Below are 20,312 nucleotides of genomic sequence, written 5' to 3'. Positions count from 1 at the left end.
AAGAGAGGGGCATCACAAGCTGGCAGCCGCCGGGTTCTTAGGCTTGCACTACCATGCTCCAAGTAGTGCCCATCGGGCTGATAGTGTTAATAAGAATTGCTGTATCTACTGTTTTGATAGTTTTGAGAAATTCTAATGGAAGCTGTCATTATTTCTTGTGATACTAATTTTAGACTTAATGGTTTAGGTGGCAGGTGAAGAGGTGTAGGTGTCATAAGTAAATCTGATGTTCAATATCAATTAATTAAGGATTTTAGTTGAGATAAAAAAGTCAATGGCACGAGCGGGATTCGAACCCATGATCTTCAGCTAGATACGCCGCTGTTCTACCACTTGAGCTATCGTGACCTTGATCCACTCGGACACTAACTTCCCATCTCAACCCCACCTTCTTTTGAGTTTCCCTCCTTTAATCTGCTCATTGACTTTTTCATCTCAACTAAAAACCTTAATTAATTGATATTGAACATCAGATTTATATATATTAATATATTAATTGGTCAAGCAGACCACGAAATTAGTGAACTTAATATCAATTAAGTTGTGAGGTTTGAACCTTGGAGAGATGTTTCACAATTTTTAGACTTTTCTTTATTGGAAACAATCCAAGTTCCATCATCGTTCCTGAGAGGAGCTCAGCCAACGCTAAGACACAGTATACATTTGTTCTCATCCTCTGTTGACAAGCTTTTTAAATGTGATTCATATGAGTGTTGATTAAATAGTTTTATTCCTTTTTTCAAAGTATGCAAAAGTTTGCTGTAATTTTGTTTGTCAATGACTGAACTAGTATGTTGCCAAAGGTTTCTAGACTTTCTTTTTTTCGGATAATTGCCTTATGTAAAGAAAATTGTAGATTTTCAGGCTGTCCAATTAGGCTAAACCAGCTTTACCGAACGGTCGTGCTGTATAATTAACTTTAAAATAAAAACAATTGATTTCACATCGAAATTTTTATTTTGAAAAACATAAGGCTTATTTTTTTGTTTTTTGTTTTCTTTTTCTGCACAACATGACAGACAACATAATTTTTTTCTGGGTAATTGGAACATCTAAACAACAATATATATTCAATGAGTCGTGACTCATGACAAAAGTTAAATTTGTTGTTGGTTAAGCTTGTATTCAGATGCATGTCGGGCAAGGAGGGCACGGTTGGCACGGAGCGACCATTGTGCAACAATCAGCCCTATTAACACAAAAATTAAAATTATAATCAAACATTTAATAAGATATTATATCTTTATAATACGTTATACTGACCCTCTTCCACAGTTGTTGGGATCAGTGCCGGCTGGACATACAAGTGATCCTACTGGTGGTTCTCCTTCACTGTCAAGACATTCAGCAGGGTACAAGCAACAACAGCCTGAAATTTTACAATTTTTCATAAAACAAAAAGAAATCACTAATAAAATAGAATGTGTACCGATGCAATGTCCGAGAGGGTCTTCTTCCAACCGTCCTGGCGGGATGTAGCTAATAAAAAAAAAAAAAAATTACTTCTGTTATAATAAAAATAATAATTTGCTAACAGACCTTCCATTGTAAATAGTATTTCCATCTAAAGGTATGCAAGGTTTCTCGTAGTATCCTTTCTTCACCCATGGAAGGTCTTCCTTTGGTTGTGGTTCCCAAGGCATGTAAGACAACTTGTGGACCGTTTCTCCATCGAGGGGTGAATCAGGAGGAAGATAACTATACATATGCTTTAATTGGCGAATTGAATCAAATATAAAAATCTACTTACGTAGCATGTGGCTTAAATGACTGAGGAGGTTCAAAACGTGACATGTCAGGGTTCTTGTATGACATCGTATGAACCGTATCATCTGTAGAACATTTGGTTACAATAGTTGTCAAGTGTTTGGGCAATTTTTATTTACTTACTTTCCATTTTTGACTTCGACAGACCGAGTGCGCTGGGTTGAATGATCTTTCCCATAGTCTCTATCGGCTTTGGTGTATAGTCGTGCCGGTGGGTCGTCATTTCAGAAATTGGACCCTCACCGCCCATCTTGTGATCCTTTGGATATTGAATTTCTGGCTTTTTTAAATCTGGCCATGCTCCATAACTCATCTAGGAAATGTAATTAAATCGTTAAACTGTAATCATTAAAAAAAATTCATATAAAAAGTGAACAATTGTTTAATTATATTTTTAAACTGAGATCTTGGTCGAGATGAAAAAGCAAGTATCACAAGCAGGATTTGAACCCATCATGACCTTCGGCTCAATATGCCACTACAACCAGTTGATCTATTTTGACTAGCTAAGCTATCAAATGGTGTGGCATGTTGAGCCAAAGGTCGTGGGTTGGATCCTATTTGTGACATTTGCTTTTTCATCTCAACCAAGACCTTAGATTAAAAATATAATTAAAATAATTAATATGGTCAATTATGACGGCTAAACACATATATGGAGTGTACTATATATTTGATCAAAATCTATCAAAATATAAAGTAAAATTAAACCTTGTGAGTAGTTTTGTCTGAAAACTCTCCGGCTGTTGTTAAGTTCTCTTTTGCAAAAGCCGGCTTGCCCCTGCAGTTTCTGACGAGTTTTGGATCGAAAGCTTCATATGACATATTGTACGTTGTTCCGTCTGGCATTTTTATCTCTGGAGGTCTATAAACCTTCAAAACAACAATGAATTTTTTTAATAGGATTTTTATTTTGTTTAATGAAGCATAAATACCTTTAAAGGCTTATACGAGATCGGTTTCTCTGGTTGAATGTATCTCATCCTCTAGAACAACAGAGTTGTAATTTTTGTAAAAATGGTTGTATTTTTTTTTCACCTTTTTTCCGCATATTTGTTGACATTTGCATGGCATGCCTGGTCGATGGCCAGCGGGCCATAATCCTGATGCCTAGAAAAGTAAATAAGGAAAAAAGATTGTACAGTAAAATAATGTTATAATAATCGATGGCTTGGTATAAAAGACAACTAAAAGAAAATAATAAAATTTTGATTTGTAGTTCGTTTGAAATTGGGTAAGATTTTATAATTTACCCTTGGCATGCAATCTTGCTGTACTTCTACCATTTCTGGAGTCTTTTCAAGTACAGCGCTTAATTAAAAGTGTTCCTTGACTCACAAAACAACACAAACCAAATATTCTTGTCTACAAACCGTCGGAAAGCAATACTTTCCTATAAGAAATATAAACAAATACTTTTGAAAAATAGCCAAAAACTAAAAAAAAGCTTAGGTGTGAATTCTGAAAATTTAACTATTTAAACTCCATATGGGAGGCATATGTTTTCAAAATTAATTTCCAATTTTAATTTAAAAAATCAAATAAATAAATAAAGTCAGAACATATGTAGATATGCTGATGTTTGTTCTGTTATTTATTTGATATTTTTAGGCCTAACACATACGTGCAATTTTCAGTTGTGCAAGTTTGGTTGCAAGAGTCACAAGCAACTTAACAGTTTGATTTTTTTTCCTCGGGGTCACTAGTGACCAATCTCCATTTTTTCCATCACAACCTTAAAGATCTTTTTCCCCCATCACCTAGCCTTGGGGGGAAAAACAGCTACTTGGCATGCCAAAGAACCCTCATCAAAACTGGCAAACTCACTGCTACAGTTAGAGAGGACTACATTTATTGATATGTGAGAAAACGTCTACATAACAGGGGTATAAACCATGATGACTCCGTATATAGGTTATGCAATGTGGAAAAAGGAACTGCCACCCACATCATCTTCAAATGGGAAGCATCCACTCAACTGAGACATAACACAGACTCATGAAAAAGAATTGTAGCCATAACAATTAACGAACTACCACTTCTTAAAAGAAGGATAGAGTCAGAACACTGTAGTACTTGGGAATTCAAAAACCCTCTTTCTAGTACCCTCTTATAATCATCATCATCATTACCCCAACTCCCCATTTTTGCAAGGAATCACACATCAGAAAACTCGGGAATTAAAAGACAAGTCTAAATAATGGCTGGCTCACAGTTCCTTTACACTATGCAAAGCGTATAGCTTTACCATTGTATTTTTTTTACGGTACTTCTTGGTGACAAATCTACCCAAGACTTTACCAATGAAAAGTGGTATGCCAATGAGTCAATGAGGGAAAAAAGGGATTATAATAAAATGTAATTAAATATATAAATTTATACATAATATTTCACTAGTTATTTTTAATTCCTTTATTCAGATTTTTCAACATCTTCACGGTCTTAAATTCTGCACAGTAATGATAAATTATCTATAAATTGGAAGGTTGTAAATTAAAACATTGCTTTTTATGATTTATTATCAAATTTGAAAGAGTACAAAAATTATAAAGATAGTTACATTAAATAATTACAGTTTATACTTTGAAAATGGATCTGTTGCATATTTTATAAAGCCATAACACAATATTACACTGGGTATTACATGGAAAATGTAAATTGAACACTCAATGTGATGGCACTATTGCTAAAAAATAAAATAAAAAATACAATGAAAATTTTTCATAACAGGAAAATTGAACAATTAAATAAAATAAATATTGTGACAAATAATCTATATTTTATGTATACAATACAATATTAACATAACATCAGAGGTGATAAAAATTAAATATAAAAGTATAAAAAAAACAAAGGTTTAAATTATTTTTTTACGTTATTCAAATTATCACAGATTCAAGCTGTTATTTGCCTTGCGTATGTCTTTTTGAAACACAACAAGCAGCTTTCAAGAAGACACTCCTGATATGCCTTCAAGTGGTCACCATTTCAATAATCGGCAAGATCGGAAAACTTGGCCCCATGGTGAGTGTGAACGACGGCGTTGAATCCGTTGACATCGTCAGCAGTGTACTTGACTGTGCGAATCGTGCCGTCAGGGTCGACAACGCTGTACTCGCCTTTTACCTTGTCGCCATCTCTTTCCTCATGGGCTGATTTCATATCACCAGTGTGGGGATCCTCAACACCGTACTGAAATGCGTATTTTGGGTGTGCCTGGAAAAGACAAATTATTATATGACACAGTGATTATTTGTCATTATTTAATTATTTAAACATTTTGTAAAGATATGTAAAAAAATAACAATTAAAAAATTTAATGTTCCTTCTCACTTGACAATTATTTTCTATTTTTGGGTTAAAAGTTTTATCATGGTATTTTCCCTGATTCACCTGTTTGTTTCAGGTAGAAAAAAATTATTTTCATTGAAACATTTCACAAAAGTCAAACTCATGATTGATTGATTGATTTATATAAGCATGCACATACGTATTTATAAATAATTTAATTGAGGATCGATAGGATACTCAATATTCCACACTGCTCACACTACACTTTCACTCTAATAAATACATTCACTCATGGTACACAATGAAATATCTACCAAGTACATTAATCAATGAAACAGCCATCCCGAAAATTGGAACAGAGGACACAAAGACTTCCTACCGTGCTCAAGCATGATTCTCATATCAGGTGATATCCTACACGCTCTCTATAAGGAGCCAAGGAATAACACCCTACAATTATGTGGTCCACAACCCGGAACCATGCCAGACATTTACTTTTGAGCAAAAAAAATATATAAAAAATACCTTGCATGGCTTATATGAACAAACATCTACTTACAGTATTGAAACTTATGATTCTTATGAATCACAATCCCAATATATCTCATTCTGCAATTAAAATGTAAGTAGACGTTCATATTTGTTAACCTAATTAATTATTAATAATTGTTTCAAAGTCCAAGTGAAGGGTATTTATTTATTTTTGAATGCTTGGTGTGCATGTTAACGCAAGATACTGACTGATTTCTTTTCTTTCAAATTAGCATTATCCCTGATTTTTTATTACACAATTATACATTAAAGGCTAAATAATTATATTGAGATGTGGCCCACAAATTTTTATCTGTTATCTTGTGGTTCTCTTCTAGTTAAGATACAATTTAATTTTTATTTATTTATTCTGATGAGAAATTGATAGGAACTTACATGATAATCAACATTGTCCTTATGGTGGCCAAGCTGTATTCGTTCTTCAGGGGTTTCGTTCAGCTCAAACCCTGCGTACGACTGGGACTGGTGGTTATCTTCGTATCCGTAGGCTCCTACATCGTCGAAATCTTCTTCTGAATTGGCTTCATCTGAACGGCCATCCCCTTCTTCACCCTGAGGAAAGCTGGAAACGCTGGCGAAAACCAGACCTAAAAGGATCAACCGTACAACCTATAGGACAAGGGAAAAAATGTAAATTTCTAATGGTTTAGTTTTTTTTTTTTTTTTTTTTTTGTCCGGGTTTGTTTGGTTGTTTTAGGTTAATATTCTTAGCAAGAGTAGCCTAAAATCTTGATTTTGGATGAATCAAGGTATTGTTTAAGGTGTTCTGTCAGCTGAAGGAGGGTTTGGAGAAGAACAGGAGAGAAATCCCTGCAATATTTTCACTTGAGAAGCTAAGGAGGTGGTGGTGTTTTGGTTTCTATGGAAGAAGGATGCACCAATTTGATCTTCATCGAGAGTCCCTAACAGTTGTGCTGTACATTTAAGATGTGTTATCAAAAGTTGTTCCTTATATGCCACTAATTAATTGGTGATGGTTTTTATGCATGACAATGCAGGCCCCACACAGCTAGGATCATCGGTGACTATTTGGAACGGGCTTCAATTCAATGTTTGGAATGACCAGCTTACTGGACTTAAATCCTATCAAACACCTTTGGGATGAGAAAGTCAAAGAGGGTAAAAAGTCGCTCGGTGTTGCCAGAGAATTTGCAGGAATTAAGAACTGTGCTGTTGGAGAAGTATGAAATTATTCCACAGCCTATATTCAAAACCTCAAAAAATTGATGCCATATTCAAATGCAAGCAGTGATCAACAGAAGAGGTGGAAATACTCTGTACTGAATGGAATATTTTCTTCAATGATTCTGTAGCAGTACTTTTGGTAAAATTTGTTTTACTCAGTTTAATTTTTCATTTATTTTTATTTATTTAGCTATATCTTATATTTTTCTTTTTAAAATATCCCGTAAACGACAACAAATAAAAATTATGTTTGCAAGTATTTACTAAAATTTGCCTGACCAAATTGACCATCTTGGTACATCGTGCATTACTAATGTACAACAGTCAAGTTTTAATGCTATTTACTATATGAAACTGCTTTCTCCGTTACGTGAAAATAAATTTCGGGATCATTCGGTATTTATTGTTTAGACACGGTACGATCCTACTTCAGCAGGAAGCTGCCCCGAGAAAAGCGTAATGCGCCATTGTGTAAGGGGGTCAACGCTAATAGAACTGGCTCAACTGCTTGCGCAACATTTTTCCATTCTTCTGTTTACACATCTGTCATGCTATAGTCAAAAACATGAAGTGCACAAAGGAAAGAATCGCGTAATTTCGAAGTTTTGTTGTCGCATTTTTAAACGAGGACAAGTGTGTAACTAAAAAGCAATTTGCAAATTAAACAGCAACCCTTTGAATGATATGAAAGGAGTCATGCCGTCTCAAAACACGACTAAACGTGCCAATTCGGCGGTACCGGAAAATTGAGTTGTTTGTACGTTTTGTGATGCGTACGCTTTTATTTATTTCTAATGAATACAACAAAAAGTTATAAGTGTACATGAGATCCAGGGCAAAAAGACAGCCCAATCTACTGTTAGTACATTAAAATTGTGTGTCTTCATTAATTTTTTGGCTAAATTTTAATTGAACCTTGTTACCTATTTACCAGTAAATAATAGTAAATATGACTTTGAGGTGGGATAAAAAGATAGCAATTAAATGTGTGGTGTTTAGTGACCGTTAATTAATGATTATTCGGAGATAGTGGGATGAGTTCTGGTGTGACGTAGGTTGTAGAAAAACAGTTTCTTTATCGTTCCAACGTTTCGATCTTTATTGAGATCATCTTCAGGAACAGCAGAAAGAAACACTTTGAGCCTTGAAACGTTGGCACGATAAAGAAAATGTTTTTCTAAAACCTACGTCACACCAGACCGCATCTCACGATCTCCGAATAATCATACCAATTAAATAATTTCGAAATGATAGATTATCTGAACCGTAAGGACTGGATAACTTTATATAAATTCTATGTAAAAGCTGTATACATCGAAAAGTACTTGTGCACGAATTTAACTTTTAACCGTTATTTTTCATTGAGTATGTGTTTTATACGCATCTTAAATCTAAGTGTTTGAAAACGGTATTTTTTAAAAATTTAATCCGTTCTATGTTTCTTTTTTATTTATTATAATTTTTTAATCAGTAGTTTAATGTAATGTTATAATTGCTTATATTAATATTATTGTTTACGCCAGAGGCATTAAAATAGTTCTAAAATGTGTTTATTCTACCTGTATTTCTAAACAATTTTTTTAACGTTTTTGGTATAGTCAGAATGCACGGTTTTATTTAGCATTATTTACACTCATTAAATTCACAAGTTTTCGTGGTCCGCTTGACCAATTAATATCTTTCAATTAATTAAGGTTTTTAGCTGAGATAAAAAAAGTCAGTGTCACGAGCGGGATTCGAACCCACGATCTTCGGCCAGATACGCTGCTGCTCTACCAATTGAGTTATCGTGACCGATCCACTCAGACACCAACTCCCGAGGTCACGATAGCTCAAGTGGTAGAGCAGCGGCGTATCTAGCCAAAGGTCGTGGGTTCGAATCCCGCTCGTACACTGAATTTTTTTAATCTCAACTAAAAACCTTAATTAATTGAAATTATTTACACTTTTAAATTGTTTTTGAATTTGAAGTACAACACTTTCAATTTAGTCACATGTAACAATAAGATACGATACTTGTGTCATTATCCCTTTCACTGTCACTACGTAGAATATCTCTAGGGAATTCGTCGGGACGCGAGCTTTGGATTTGCTGATCCACCAATCCACGGTGGTTGGGAGGGTTTTGTGAAAATTGAGGTTACGGGAACGGATTTCATCTTGAACGAAAGGAATATTTAAGCATGTGTACTTACATAAAATGGATCATCAAGGGAGTTTTCGTAAGATTAAGGACTGGGCAGTTTGGATGCGGCAGATGTTGGAACGTTTGGCTGAACCCAATACTTCCAGTCCGTATGTTCATATAGGCTTAACTATAGTAAAGTAGCCTTTTATTTTTGAGAGGTAAGTCAAGAAATTGTGAAAGAGCCCTGTCAATTTTTGTCGATCTACAGTCGAGGTACCACACATTGTCCGTTGGGAGGAGTGATCTTTTTACGGAGAGTGAATGTAATACGGGTGTCTTTGTGTTACATTTTATTCTTTTCTTTTCACACCAAGACTCTAGTAGTGTGAAGTGTTGAAGGTTTCGAGCAGAAATCACAAGATCGGAGTTATAGACTGGATACTGTCTGCAAATGTAAGTGTTGTGGTTTGAGGATATAATGGAATGTAAGATGTGTACACCTGGTGTAGTGTGGGGGCCACAACGTTACCCTGAGGAACACCAGCACGGATAGGGAAATATGCAGGGAGGACATTGCCTTCAATGACTCCGAAAAACCGATCAGTGTGGTAACTGAGTAGTATGAGATAGTAGGGGGAGGGAAGGATGCCCTTCAGCATGGACAGCAAACCCAGGTGCCAAAATCGATCAAAAGCTTAGCTTACATCGAGAAAGGCCCCGGAACAGTAATGTCCTATCTTAAGGGATAGGGATAGGGATAAGAGATGCGGCCACAAGGCCTACCGCACCTCGACCTAAATAGATCTATTGTGCTCCTCTGTTAATTGTAACTCACTGGCCAGCTTCAGGCTATTAACCAGCCTCCACAGCCTTGCCAGCGGTTCCTTGGTATAGGATCTTGCTTGTGGTTTCGGGCAGTCCAGCCGTAAGGACCGATTAGTTTCAACTCGAGTACTAATGAATGAAAGGTCTCCTCGAGATGGGTGTCTAGTTATTAATCCATATTTCAAACATCTTCACTGACAATGCGTACTCTTGATTCATAGCCAAAAAGAAGAAAAACTCTTTCCAACTTCATATAAATGAGGCGTTCATATAAAACTTAACATGGCGTTCAAAGAACGAATAGGTATAGGGATAAAAGAGGCGGCCACAAGACATTCTGCACCTCGACCTGAGTTGATCTATTGTGCTTCCCTATTTTTTATAACTCATTAGACAGCTTCAGTTTGTTAATCAACCTCCATAGCCTTGCCAGAGGCTTCTTAGTGTAGGATCTTGCTTGTGGCTTTTCCAAGAATCTGCACCTACTATAGACCTTCACAAAAACATAAAATGTGTTCTGCGGTTTCCTCCTCTTACTGGCAATATCTGCACAATGTTTCTTTTGTCTTTCAACCGGTGCATGTGTTTTCTTAAGTGGCAGTGTCTCGTCAGGAGTTCAACCAGAATCCTGGTTCGGTATCTCAAGGGAGGAGGAAATAACGTCTATATTTTTAGACAGTTGAGTGGCAGTTGCGAAAACCAAATTAATGGTCGGGGATTATATTTGGAGAATTTCGGATTGAAAGAATTCTTTTCAATAGGAGATTTTCTAATCTTTACCCAAAATGAGTAATAGATTTATTGACATTCAGATATACGAGTGTTTCCAGGCTATAGGAAAGTTGGTTGTACAAAGAACATAATAAAGTATAATCTATGGGTAGGGTTTTGCAATACAGCAACGTCTTCGAAACCTTTTTCTTGCCACTTGCCAAAACCTGTACATCATTTTACCATGTCATATCAATTTATTAACTTTTGAGGTTGTAAATCTATAACCTAATTCTCTCCAATATTTCCAACAAATTTATTTCGTTTACGCTGAAACTGACAAGTTACGCTTTATGATGTGTTAAATATAATTGTTCTGAGAATTGAGAAGACTTTGATCGGTTAATGGGATCGTAAAACAACCCAGGATATTGGCCGTGTTTAGAAAGGACTCGTTCCATATCGATTCGTGATGGTCTAACGAAGCACACTACAGACGATAAAATAATCTGCCGATCACGTTACGCTTATTGCTTTTCCGGCGGACTTGACCTCAATAAAACGTTTATTAGCTTTCATCGAATTTCCCCTAAAGTAATTAATCATCGTGATTAAATTTCACTGCCTTATAATACCACTGTAGGAAATATTTGATCTGCGGAAAGTATTAAAAATTGGTTTGATTGATGTGTTAATAAGGCAAAGGTAATTCCTTGGCGAAATTAAACAATAAACAAATAAAACCATAAACAAACATTGTAGCAACATATGTCAGTTACAAAAGTAATAAGGAACATGGAAAATTTCCTTTATCGTCTTAACATTTAATTTATCTCATATTTTAAAGTATTCATACAGAACAATAAGTCTTCTATATAACTTCAGAGAAACTGGAAATTCTCAAAAAACGTTTAAACTGTATGGAATGTATTAAAATTTATGTTCATTATACATAATTATTTCAACACTATCCAAAAAAGTGATTTATAAAAAGTTCCTTTGTTTGGTCAAAGTGCTGCCCACCAACCAAAGATGTGCCCTAAAGCATCTTAATTACTAAATTACTACTACTTGACCTTCTCCTAGATCGAAAAATTTGATTTGGTAGCTAATTAGAAGGCTATTTGTTTTGTTTAAAAGTTTTGTCTATAAACTGCTTGTAACTGTGTTCTTCTTCTTAACGCCAAAACTGTTAGTTTTGTTTCTGCAGATGCACGTGTTGTTCTTTTTAAATGACATTGTCTATGGACCGTTAAGTAATGCCCGTTGAGTAAGATTGTTTCTTTTGAGTGAAAGCAGTGAGGAGTGAAGGTCCTTTTTTACAAGGTAGAAAGCTATGTTCTTATTTGATAGGTGTATCTGTGTTTTAATGTCTTTTTACCCAGTTAAAAGCATCTGGGTTCGACGTAATTCTTATATATTTCTAGGTTAGTTTTTCCTTTATGACATGGCACCCAAGTAAACTTAATAGGGATTTAAAGATGACGAGCAACATATCTGTTTTTATTGGTTTACCAGTATGCCATTTAAGTGGGTGGTGACCATTTTGAAACCAACCAAAATGTATTTATTTTTTCCCATTTTTTATTTTTGTTTTTGCACAGATTGAAACTAGTCCCATCATTTTATGAGTTTTAACAGTGTTTCAAACAATTTTTGTAAGTTATAAATTGGTTGTTCTAGTATATCTTGACTTGAATTTTCAACTCGCCAAACCTTTCGTTTTTTGAAGACTGCCGACTATCAACTATAAAAATTAAAAAAAAAATCCATATTTATTTTAACTGCCCTGTTTTTACTCCTTTCAGATCAAGTTTTGATATGATATTATTAGCTTTAATTTCTGCTAATAAGCAAAATGAATAATAATTTTGTGGTCTGTATAAAAGGCTTCAGAGTAAAGACTCTCTTCACAAATCAACTGATATTTTATTTTTTATTTTGCTCCTTCATTTTATACATGTATACATTACTGTGATTTCAATGTAATTCTTGCACTTTTTATCGTTTTTGTTACTTTCGCTCGCTTATTTTTGCTATATGTGCACATTTGGTATTACAACCAACTTCCTCAGTACGCCTTAATCCGATATGACAGAGTAATTATAAATAAATTAATTGAAGCCCAAAGCACCCTTTGTTATACTCAAACCAAAACACTCTTCGAGGGTGAGAAATTAGAAAGGAGAAAAAACACACTTTTAAGAGAAATTGCACGTCTTTAATAGGCTAGCGACCCTTATTTTTGCGTTAAACTAAAACCTTTTTGCACGAAATGAAAGTGTAATTTTTCTAAAATCAAGTATCTTGCCTTTATGAATTTGCAACTGGCAGTTCCATATCCTGTTTGAAAACCTTCGTATTTTATGGATATTTTGCGTCAAAAACTGCCTCCTAAACTAAAACATCGTCTATGAACTTCATATTGTGAGAGGAATCGACGTGTTATTTTAGAGTAAATTTGGGCAGCAGCAGGAAAAATTCAAAGGATCAGAAAATCGTTTCTTCTGAAAAATTGTTTTTTCCCATATTTTCTCTAAAGCTCATCATTTTATTGAAACGAATTTTTTATCGTGTTCCAAAAACCAAAATTTGTAGCGAGCAATATTTGTAAAAAGGCAGAGAAATATAGATAATTTTTTTGTAAAAAAAGGGGTAAAATTTTGTTACAAATTTAGGTTGTTACCAAAAATTAAAGAAACTATATTTGACAAAACCCTCGCTTCGTAGTACAATAAGAAAAATAATTGCGCCTAATTGCGGTTGTTCAACCCTACGCACTTCTGTACACCCAAAGCATACAAGTGTGAGAAAGATATGGTTCAGCGTTGAAATTTTGGATGGAGAAACCATTTCGCTTGCTTAAATGGTAAAGACTGGTCAAAGTTGATAGTGTACATTACATAGATTTACAATTTATGATCCACACTTGTATAATAAAGTTTCTAGATACTATTTAAGTGTTTTATATATTAATTAAATGAATAAATGTGAACTTGGTTGATTTATCTACAATTATTTAGGCTAAGTTATATAAATTTTTAAAGTTACACGGCCAATTGTGATTTTAATTAAAGTAATTTTTGTTAAACAGAAGGACTTATCGTCCAACTACCCGTTAGGTGTCGCGGACGAGGGGTCAAGCGACACTACAATATTTTTTTGAAACAATTTTCATTTAACAACAGAGGGCATTGCCGGGATTCGAACCCAGAACCGCTAACGTGGCGAAAACGCATCGGACGTTTAACTACTCGGTCACCGAGTCCCTTCCACATGGCCAGTTGTTTATTATCATTTTCTGTACATTTTCGTCTGGCAAAATGATCCTAAAGTTTTCAATATTGCAAAATTTTCCGAAATATAGACGTAGAAATCATTCATTTAATTTACAGAACTTTTTTATTTATCTTCTATTACTATATTCTCCTTTTTGATGGCTTTATGAAGCAAAACTACGGTCTTTAGTTATAAGTTGTATATTATTGTATAGGTAAATAGTTAATGAATCTTAATAATAATGTGTGGTGGTTAGTGACCGTTAATCGATAATTATTCAGAAATCGTGAGATGCGGTCTGGTGTAATGTAGGTTTCAGAAAAACATTTCTTTATCGTGCCAACGTTTCGATATTTATTGAGATCATCTTCAGGGCCTGGGATTTACAAACATTGTTTACATTTAACAAATACATATAGGATGTGGAAAAAACTGAATTTATCCCAGGCCCTGAAGATGATCTCAATAAAGATCGAAACGTTGGCACGATAAAGAAAATGTTTTTCTGAAACCTACATCACACCAGACCGCATCTCACGATTTCTGAATACTTTATAATAATACTACATTGCCTCAATATCTGTAAGTACTTTTATATTCCCTTTTCCGTCGTCTCAGTATTTCACTTAAAACTTCAAATTTTTCTGTTGTAGAGCAACCATAGTGTAACAACAAATTATAATATGTATTATATAAATCAATAAATGGTAAATAAAAAATTAGATACAAAATTTATATAATCGGTTCAAATAACAAATGGGGAAATTTTATGTAATCTTTTTTATAAAAATAAATACAACCTGAGGCATGATGGGACAGAAGTGCAGTGCTTGACACTTTTCCTGGGCCGAAGGAAAAATTTACATCTTATGGAGCTAATAAGAAGCATAATCCTGTCTCAACGTGACCATTTTTATGAAAAGTATGGCCAATATAAAATGGAATAAATCAGGCCAGTTTCCCTTTTATTTGTCCCATTTTTTTAAGTTACTGGTTTGTTATTATATTCAAATTTATATTATTTATATTCAAAATTTATTTTACAGATTCATCTTATATGTTATATTGTAATTTATAATTTTTAACATAAAAGAAAAGAAGATTTTTTTTTTAAATTTGAAAGAGAACCTTGTTTGAAAGTTAAAAATATTATATAAATAAAATGAGTGCAGACAAAATTGTTTCTGTGTACTTAAGTCAATCTTTAAATTAACGTTTGTTTTTAAAAATCTTAATAAAATATTTATGTTATATATAATTATTCATTTTGTTCTCCTTTCTCTAAAATCACAAAATAAAAATAAAAACAATTAAAAAATTTAATTAAAACCACTAAATTTTTAAGAAATTTTTAAGTTATTCATTCTACATATTATTGTTTCTTAAGGCATAATTTGTAGCAATTTTAAACAAGCATATTAATTTCAAGATTCTCAAATTTTTTTAAAATTTGTTGTATGTGATGATTACACCAATTTAAATTTAGTTCCTTAAATTAATTTATCCTCTGGGGCTAGTTATAGTTTACTTGTTGGGCCACAGCACGAAGTATTTTCTTCACATCAATGTCCACTGGATCAGTCTTGTTGGTTTTGTCTCACAGGTTCTACTATGGTATGCTATTTGTAATTGTTTCGGTGCTGTTTTTATATACCCTTTTTGCCAGAAATTTGTCACTATCAGAATTTAAAAAATTTATATCCTGGAGCTGTTTTTTTCCACCCCTTTGCCTTCTAATATATCAATTTTATAAACAGATAAGTGTGCTATTAAAAATAATTAATGGAGAAGAATAAATTAATGTACAAGAAGATGTAGAGGTCAATTATGAGATCTATGTATGAAGTAGTTAAACAAAATCCAAAATGTTCTTATCAAATTGTATTTTGATTTTATATATTTGTTTTTTAGGGTTGTCATAAGTCTTAGCTAAGGTATATGTACATCTTATGGTATATTGAATTTATATTAATGGTGGAAGTCGGTGTCAGTTATTTCGGAGGGGTAGTTTAATTGAAAGAACTGTTTTATCTCACCTTTGACGTCATTTCTTTAAGAAGCACTTCTCATAGGACACTAAGACCAAGTGTTTAACGGCGATGGACGCTATAAGTGTTATATAGTCGGGGAAAGTCTCGTTCCCACCACGTCGTCGTTTTCGGGGGTGGCTCGGGTGGGAGAGGAAGTGCAGGAGCAGGCCCCAAGGACGTCCCACCCTCTTGGGAAATTCGACCTTTCACCATTTTTCCTACATCTTGCCAAAAACTGTCAACGGCCTTCGATTCGTTACTGGACGCGAAGAGGTTGCGCTTAGTTTTCCTAAACGTTCGGCCCTCGAGCGGATATAAATCGTTGGGCAAGTCTGACGGAAATTTTGGCCGGCCTTTGTCTCAGTTCTGCATTTCAGAGGCGTGAAACGCCCAGGGATTGGGGCAATCGGTTAAATGGTGGTTTCCTGTTGGTGGTTTCGGGCAGTCCAGTCGTAAGGATCGATTACTTTCAACTTTGTGTACTAATGCATGAAACGTCTCCTCTGGGAGATGGGTGTCCAGTTATTAATCCATAATTCACATCTTCACTGACAATGCGTACTCTTGATTCATAGCCAAAAAGAAGAAAAAATCTTTCAAGCTTCATATAAATGGGGCATTCATATAAAACTTAACATGGCGTTCAAAGAACGAATAGGTATAGGGATAAAAGAGGCGGCCACAAGTCATTCTGCACCTCGACCTGAGTAGATCTATTGTGCTCCCCTGTTTTTTATAACTCACAAGTCTGCTTCAGGTTGTTAATCAATCTCCATAGCCTTGTCAGAGGCTTCTTAGTGCAGGATCTTGCTTGTGGCTTTTCCTCTCCGAGTTGTAAGAATCTGCACCTACTACAGACCTTCACAAAAACATAAAATGTCTTCTTGTTTTTCTCCTCCTCTTACTGGCAATATTTGCATAGTGTTTCTTCTCTCTGTACTCTTTTCCGGTCGATGTGCTTACTTTGATGGCAGTGCCCCGTCAGCATGGTTAGGGATGGATTCCAATGGGTAACCAATGATGGAGGCATTATCCCTATTACCTTCCTTACCCTTCCTACCCTTTCCTTTTCCCTCCCTCTCCCTCCTCTGCTTTGGCAGAGGAGTCCTGGGTTACTGAACCCGCACCCCTCAGACATCGAGTGCACCACTAGAGAGTTCATATGACCTCCCGGGTGGGCGATCAGTCCCACTTTAAAAATAATACTGAACCACGGGAGTGGAGTACCCAAGCTGCTCCACTAATTGAGGTCGGGAGGGTACTGGCCAACCGGAGCTGGAGATAGAGAGCCTTCTCTATGTCTCCGAGGGTGGTGAAAGGCATGGCTAAAAGGCTGTGCTGGAAACCACAAAACTGCCTTTTTTAAGGCACATGTATGGATGTGCCCTTTTTAGGGCACTTCTGAACTTGGTTAGTAGTACACCACCTCGCTAGCCAAGGGATGTGACAAGTCGATGAATGTAAATTCTTCCTGGTGTTCTTTCGAGAACACTAGGCGTCTGAGAAGTCCCCTTGGGGATAAGTCGGGACGTTAAAGATCCTCATGGGTCTCAACACCCATGAGTAAAGATGGGAACATCTGCCCCTTCCCGAGTCCAAGCAGAATTCTGGTTCAAATATCTTAATCTGCGACTGCACTTTGTTGACCTCAGTACTACTTGAAAATCAAGTTACAAAGCCATTTATGCAAACTTTTCAAATGTACTTCTGAATAAATATAAATTCTACTAGATAGAATAAATAGATTGGCTATTGTAATCCTTAGTAACAAGAAATATTTTCAAGGATATTGGACAATGAAGAAATAATCCTAATAAAGAGTAGATTCACTACTCACTACTATATGACCAAATATTAACCACTGAAGACTCGAGATGGTTACTCAAACTTCTAACAGCAATAATAAAAACACGGATTCCCATTAGTGATGAATATTAAACACCTAACTTGCCCTATGACATTACAAATGTAAACATGAGCATGATAATATATATTAACATGTTTGATAAAATAGTAATCCTCTTTCTAACGTATAAAAACCAATATTGGTTCAACTCCTTGACGTATTACATCCATTATCGGCTTTTGCTGCAGGGTAAGTCAATCGAATAAAATAAATATTTCATAACTCACAGTCCTGTACTGAATAATCCATAAGGAAACGTTTTTAAAAAATATTGATGATCGTTTTATAAATTAATTTCTATCCATATCCATCCTGACAGACTTCCAGAGTCGTTATTAAACGTACAAAATGAATGTAATTTTTTTTTACGAGGATTCGCAACATCAGAGGTCATATCAACACTCAGGGTGCCGGTGTTTTGGAAAAAAAGCCCATTGTTAAGATGTCGGGTTCGAATGCAGGGTCGCTGGATTCGAACCCGGGACCTTTACCTTACAGTGATGAGCGCCGTGTGAACGCTAAACCGTTGCGACCACCGACGCCCGTTTGAGAGTTGTTAGAGTAGTGTTAGTATAGAAGAACGTTCGGCCAAGAAAACAGCGAGTATAGACGGACCAGAAGTGCTTGCACTTCCAAATCATTTTCATTTTTCTGCTATCGCATGGTTATAATAGAGTTGAATTTGGATAAATTCCCAAAGAGAAAAAAAACATTTTTAAATTACCTGACATCGACAAGAAAGCATTTTTTGGTAAAATTGCTTAAAATATTGTTTTCCTCGGTTCCTAGAGCTCATTTGCAAGAACGCTAGAAAGTCCAATATTATTCGATCTGGTATCACCAAAAAAGTTGTATTAAAATCGGCGACTCGGCCACCTGTGGTTCTCCTTGTCAGATTGTACGTTCCGTTCTGTTTTTATGTTCGTAGTTTTCTTTTGGGAATATGTAGTATTTTTCTTTCGTCTGAGTGAAAGCAGCCAAACTAGACATAGGTCATTTTTTATAGGTTGGAATGTTTTGCTCTTATTTGAGAGGTCTGTATGTGTTTAGGTGTCTCTTATCCAGTTAACAGCTGGGTTCGACATAAGTCGTAGGTGTTTGTTTTTTTAGCTAGTTATTTTTTCTTTACACCCAAGTAATCATTTGGTTATTGGTGGCTATCCAAAAATGGAACAGGGTGAATATCTGTTTTTACAAGTTTCTAACCAGTATATCATTTGTAACAGGTACCATATCGACTACTAGAAAATTACAAATGGAGTCTTCGATCCTTTTTAGTTTGGATAAGACAAAACTTATAAATATAAACAGCTCAACAATTCATTACAATTGTTTCATTCAAACGTTCAATTTGTGGAGAGGTTCGCAAGGTGTTGAATACCTATTGAATTAAGTTTGATCAAGAAAACTGTGAGAATAGACGGTCCAGATTCCAAGTCATTTTATTTCCTTTTTTAATTTAAAACAGGCAGTTGTATATAAAAAGGAAAGCGGCAATTTTGTGGTTGATCAGGATTGAAGGCACATGTACATTTTGTTAAACACAACAAAGTCAGACTATTCAAAAATAATGTCGGGAAACTTTACTTTTTCATCTCGAAACCAGGTTAACGTAAGATTAAATAATAAATTTAGTAGAGAAAATGTCTTAAGAATCGGAGCTGGCGACCAGCTTCAGAACCAACAAACTCGCCTCTTCGAGAAAAAAGCGAGAATGGCCAGGCACGATCTATCACATAAAATGAAACTACTTCTACTTCACCTCATCTTATTTCATTAAATATTTTACACGTTTATCAGCCAATCAAGAAAACAAGTTCCGAGCATCATGATAAAATGTAAACCGTAAATTATTTTAATAAATTTACGGAAGATTAATATTTTTGATCGCGTGGAAACACCTTAACATATGTTCATTATTCAAAGGCCAAATGTTATTTGCTTTAAAACAAAATTTTACTTTAGTATTTAATAATTTTTGTACAGAGCGCAAAATGTACTTTATTTGAATGTTTGTTTCACTTTTAATAAGGACGAAAGTATATGTAGATAATAATTTGTCTTCATTCAACACTTTCTCTTTTTGTTATACGTTTAGCTAGGTCTTAACAACTTCTCGTTATTTATAATTTTATTAGGTTTCGGGGACCGCTTGACCAAATAAATTGTTTTCAATTAATTAAAGTTTTGGTTGAGATAAAAAGTCAGTTTCACGAGCGAGATTCGAACCCACGACCTTCGGCTTGATACGCAGCTGCTCTACCACTTGAGCTATCGTGACCTCTATCGACTCGGACACTAACTTCCCATCTCAACCCCACAATTTGAATTTTCCCTCCTTTTTGCCATTTTTCAGCTAAAAACTCTTTTTTTATCTCAACTAAAAACCTTAATTAATTGAAAGATATTAATTGCTCAAGCGGACCACGAAACTTAATAAAATGTAGTAAGCAAAATGAAGTATATTTCACTAAAGCTCTCCGTGGCCATTTCACTTGTCGCCGAGGATCAAATTGATTACACGACATTTGACAAATGGCAAAAAGGAGGGAAAATTCAAATTGTGGGGTTGAGATGGGAAGTTAGTGTCCGAGTGGTCGAAGACACGATAGCTCAAATGGTAGAGCAGCGGCGTATT

General features: G+C 35.0%; 2 protein-coding genes across 2 annotated transcripts; both read right to left on the bottom strand.

The window, feature by feature from the left end:
• Positions 1 to 975: 975 nt before the first annotated feature.
• Positions 976 to 3,275, bottom strand: LOC106669022. The gene is made up of 10 exons (XM_014398271.2): positions 3,021 to 3,275; positions 2,806 to 2,877; positions 2,703 to 2,753; positions 2,479 to 2,640; positions 1,891 to 2,080; positions 1,751 to 1,832; positions 1,540 to 1,698; positions 1,430 to 1,479; positions 1,264 to 1,369; positions 976 to 1,189 (listed from the first exon to the last, which is right to left on the bottom strand). The coding sequence occupies exons 1-10, from the start codon at positions 3,051 to 3,053 to the stop codon at positions 1,126 to 1,128; spliced, it is 969 nt and encodes a 322-aa protein (XP_014253757.1). The 5' UTR covers positions 3,054 to 3,275; the 3' UTR covers positions 976 to 1,125.
• Positions 3,276 to 4,584: 1,309 nt separating this feature from the next.
• Positions 4,585 to 15,853, bottom strand: LOC106668974 (adult-specific cuticular protein ACP-22-like). The gene is made up of 3 exons (XM_014398197.2): positions 15,775 to 15,853; positions 5,986 to 6,219; positions 4,585 to 4,983 (listed from the first exon to the last, which is right to left on the bottom strand). The coding sequence occupies exons 1-3, from the start codon at positions 15,784 to 15,786 to the stop codon at positions 4,756 to 4,758; spliced, it is 474 nt and encodes a 157-aa protein (XP_014253683.1). The 5' UTR covers positions 15,787 to 15,853; the 3' UTR covers positions 4,585 to 4,755.
• Positions 15,854 to 20,312: the final 4,459 nt, after the last annotated feature.

Source organism: Cimex lectularius, unplaced genomic scaffold (assembly GCF_000648675.2).
Source record: "Cimex lectularius strain Harlan isolate CLEC.00 unplaced genomic scaffold, Clec_2.1 scaffold257, whole genome shotgun sequence".
Classification (NCBI taxonomy): Eukaryota; Metazoa; Arthropoda; class Insecta; order Hemiptera; family Cimicidae; genus Cimex; species Cimex lectularius.
This window is presented reverse-complemented; position numbering and strand designations above follow the sequence as displayed.

Bases quoted from the DNA above. Each gene is read 5' to 3' on its own strand.
- LOC106669022 (XM_014398271.2), bottom strand. From the start codon at position 3,053: ATGGTAGAAGTACAGCAAGATTGCATGCCAAGG. The intron at 2,754-2,805 runs GTGAAAAAAAAA...CTGTTGTTCTAG, and splicing joins AACAAATATGCGGAAAAAAG to AGGATGAGATACATTCAACC. The intron at 1,699-1,750 runs GTAAGTAGATTT...GCATATGTATAG, and splicing joins TCATTTAAGCCACATGCTAC to TTATCTTCCTCCTGATTCAC.
- LOC106668974 (XM_014398197.2), bottom strand. The intron at 4,984-5,985 runs GTAAGTTCCTAT...TGTCTTTTCCAG, and splicing joins AGGACAATGTTGATTATCAT to GCACACCCAAAATACGCATT.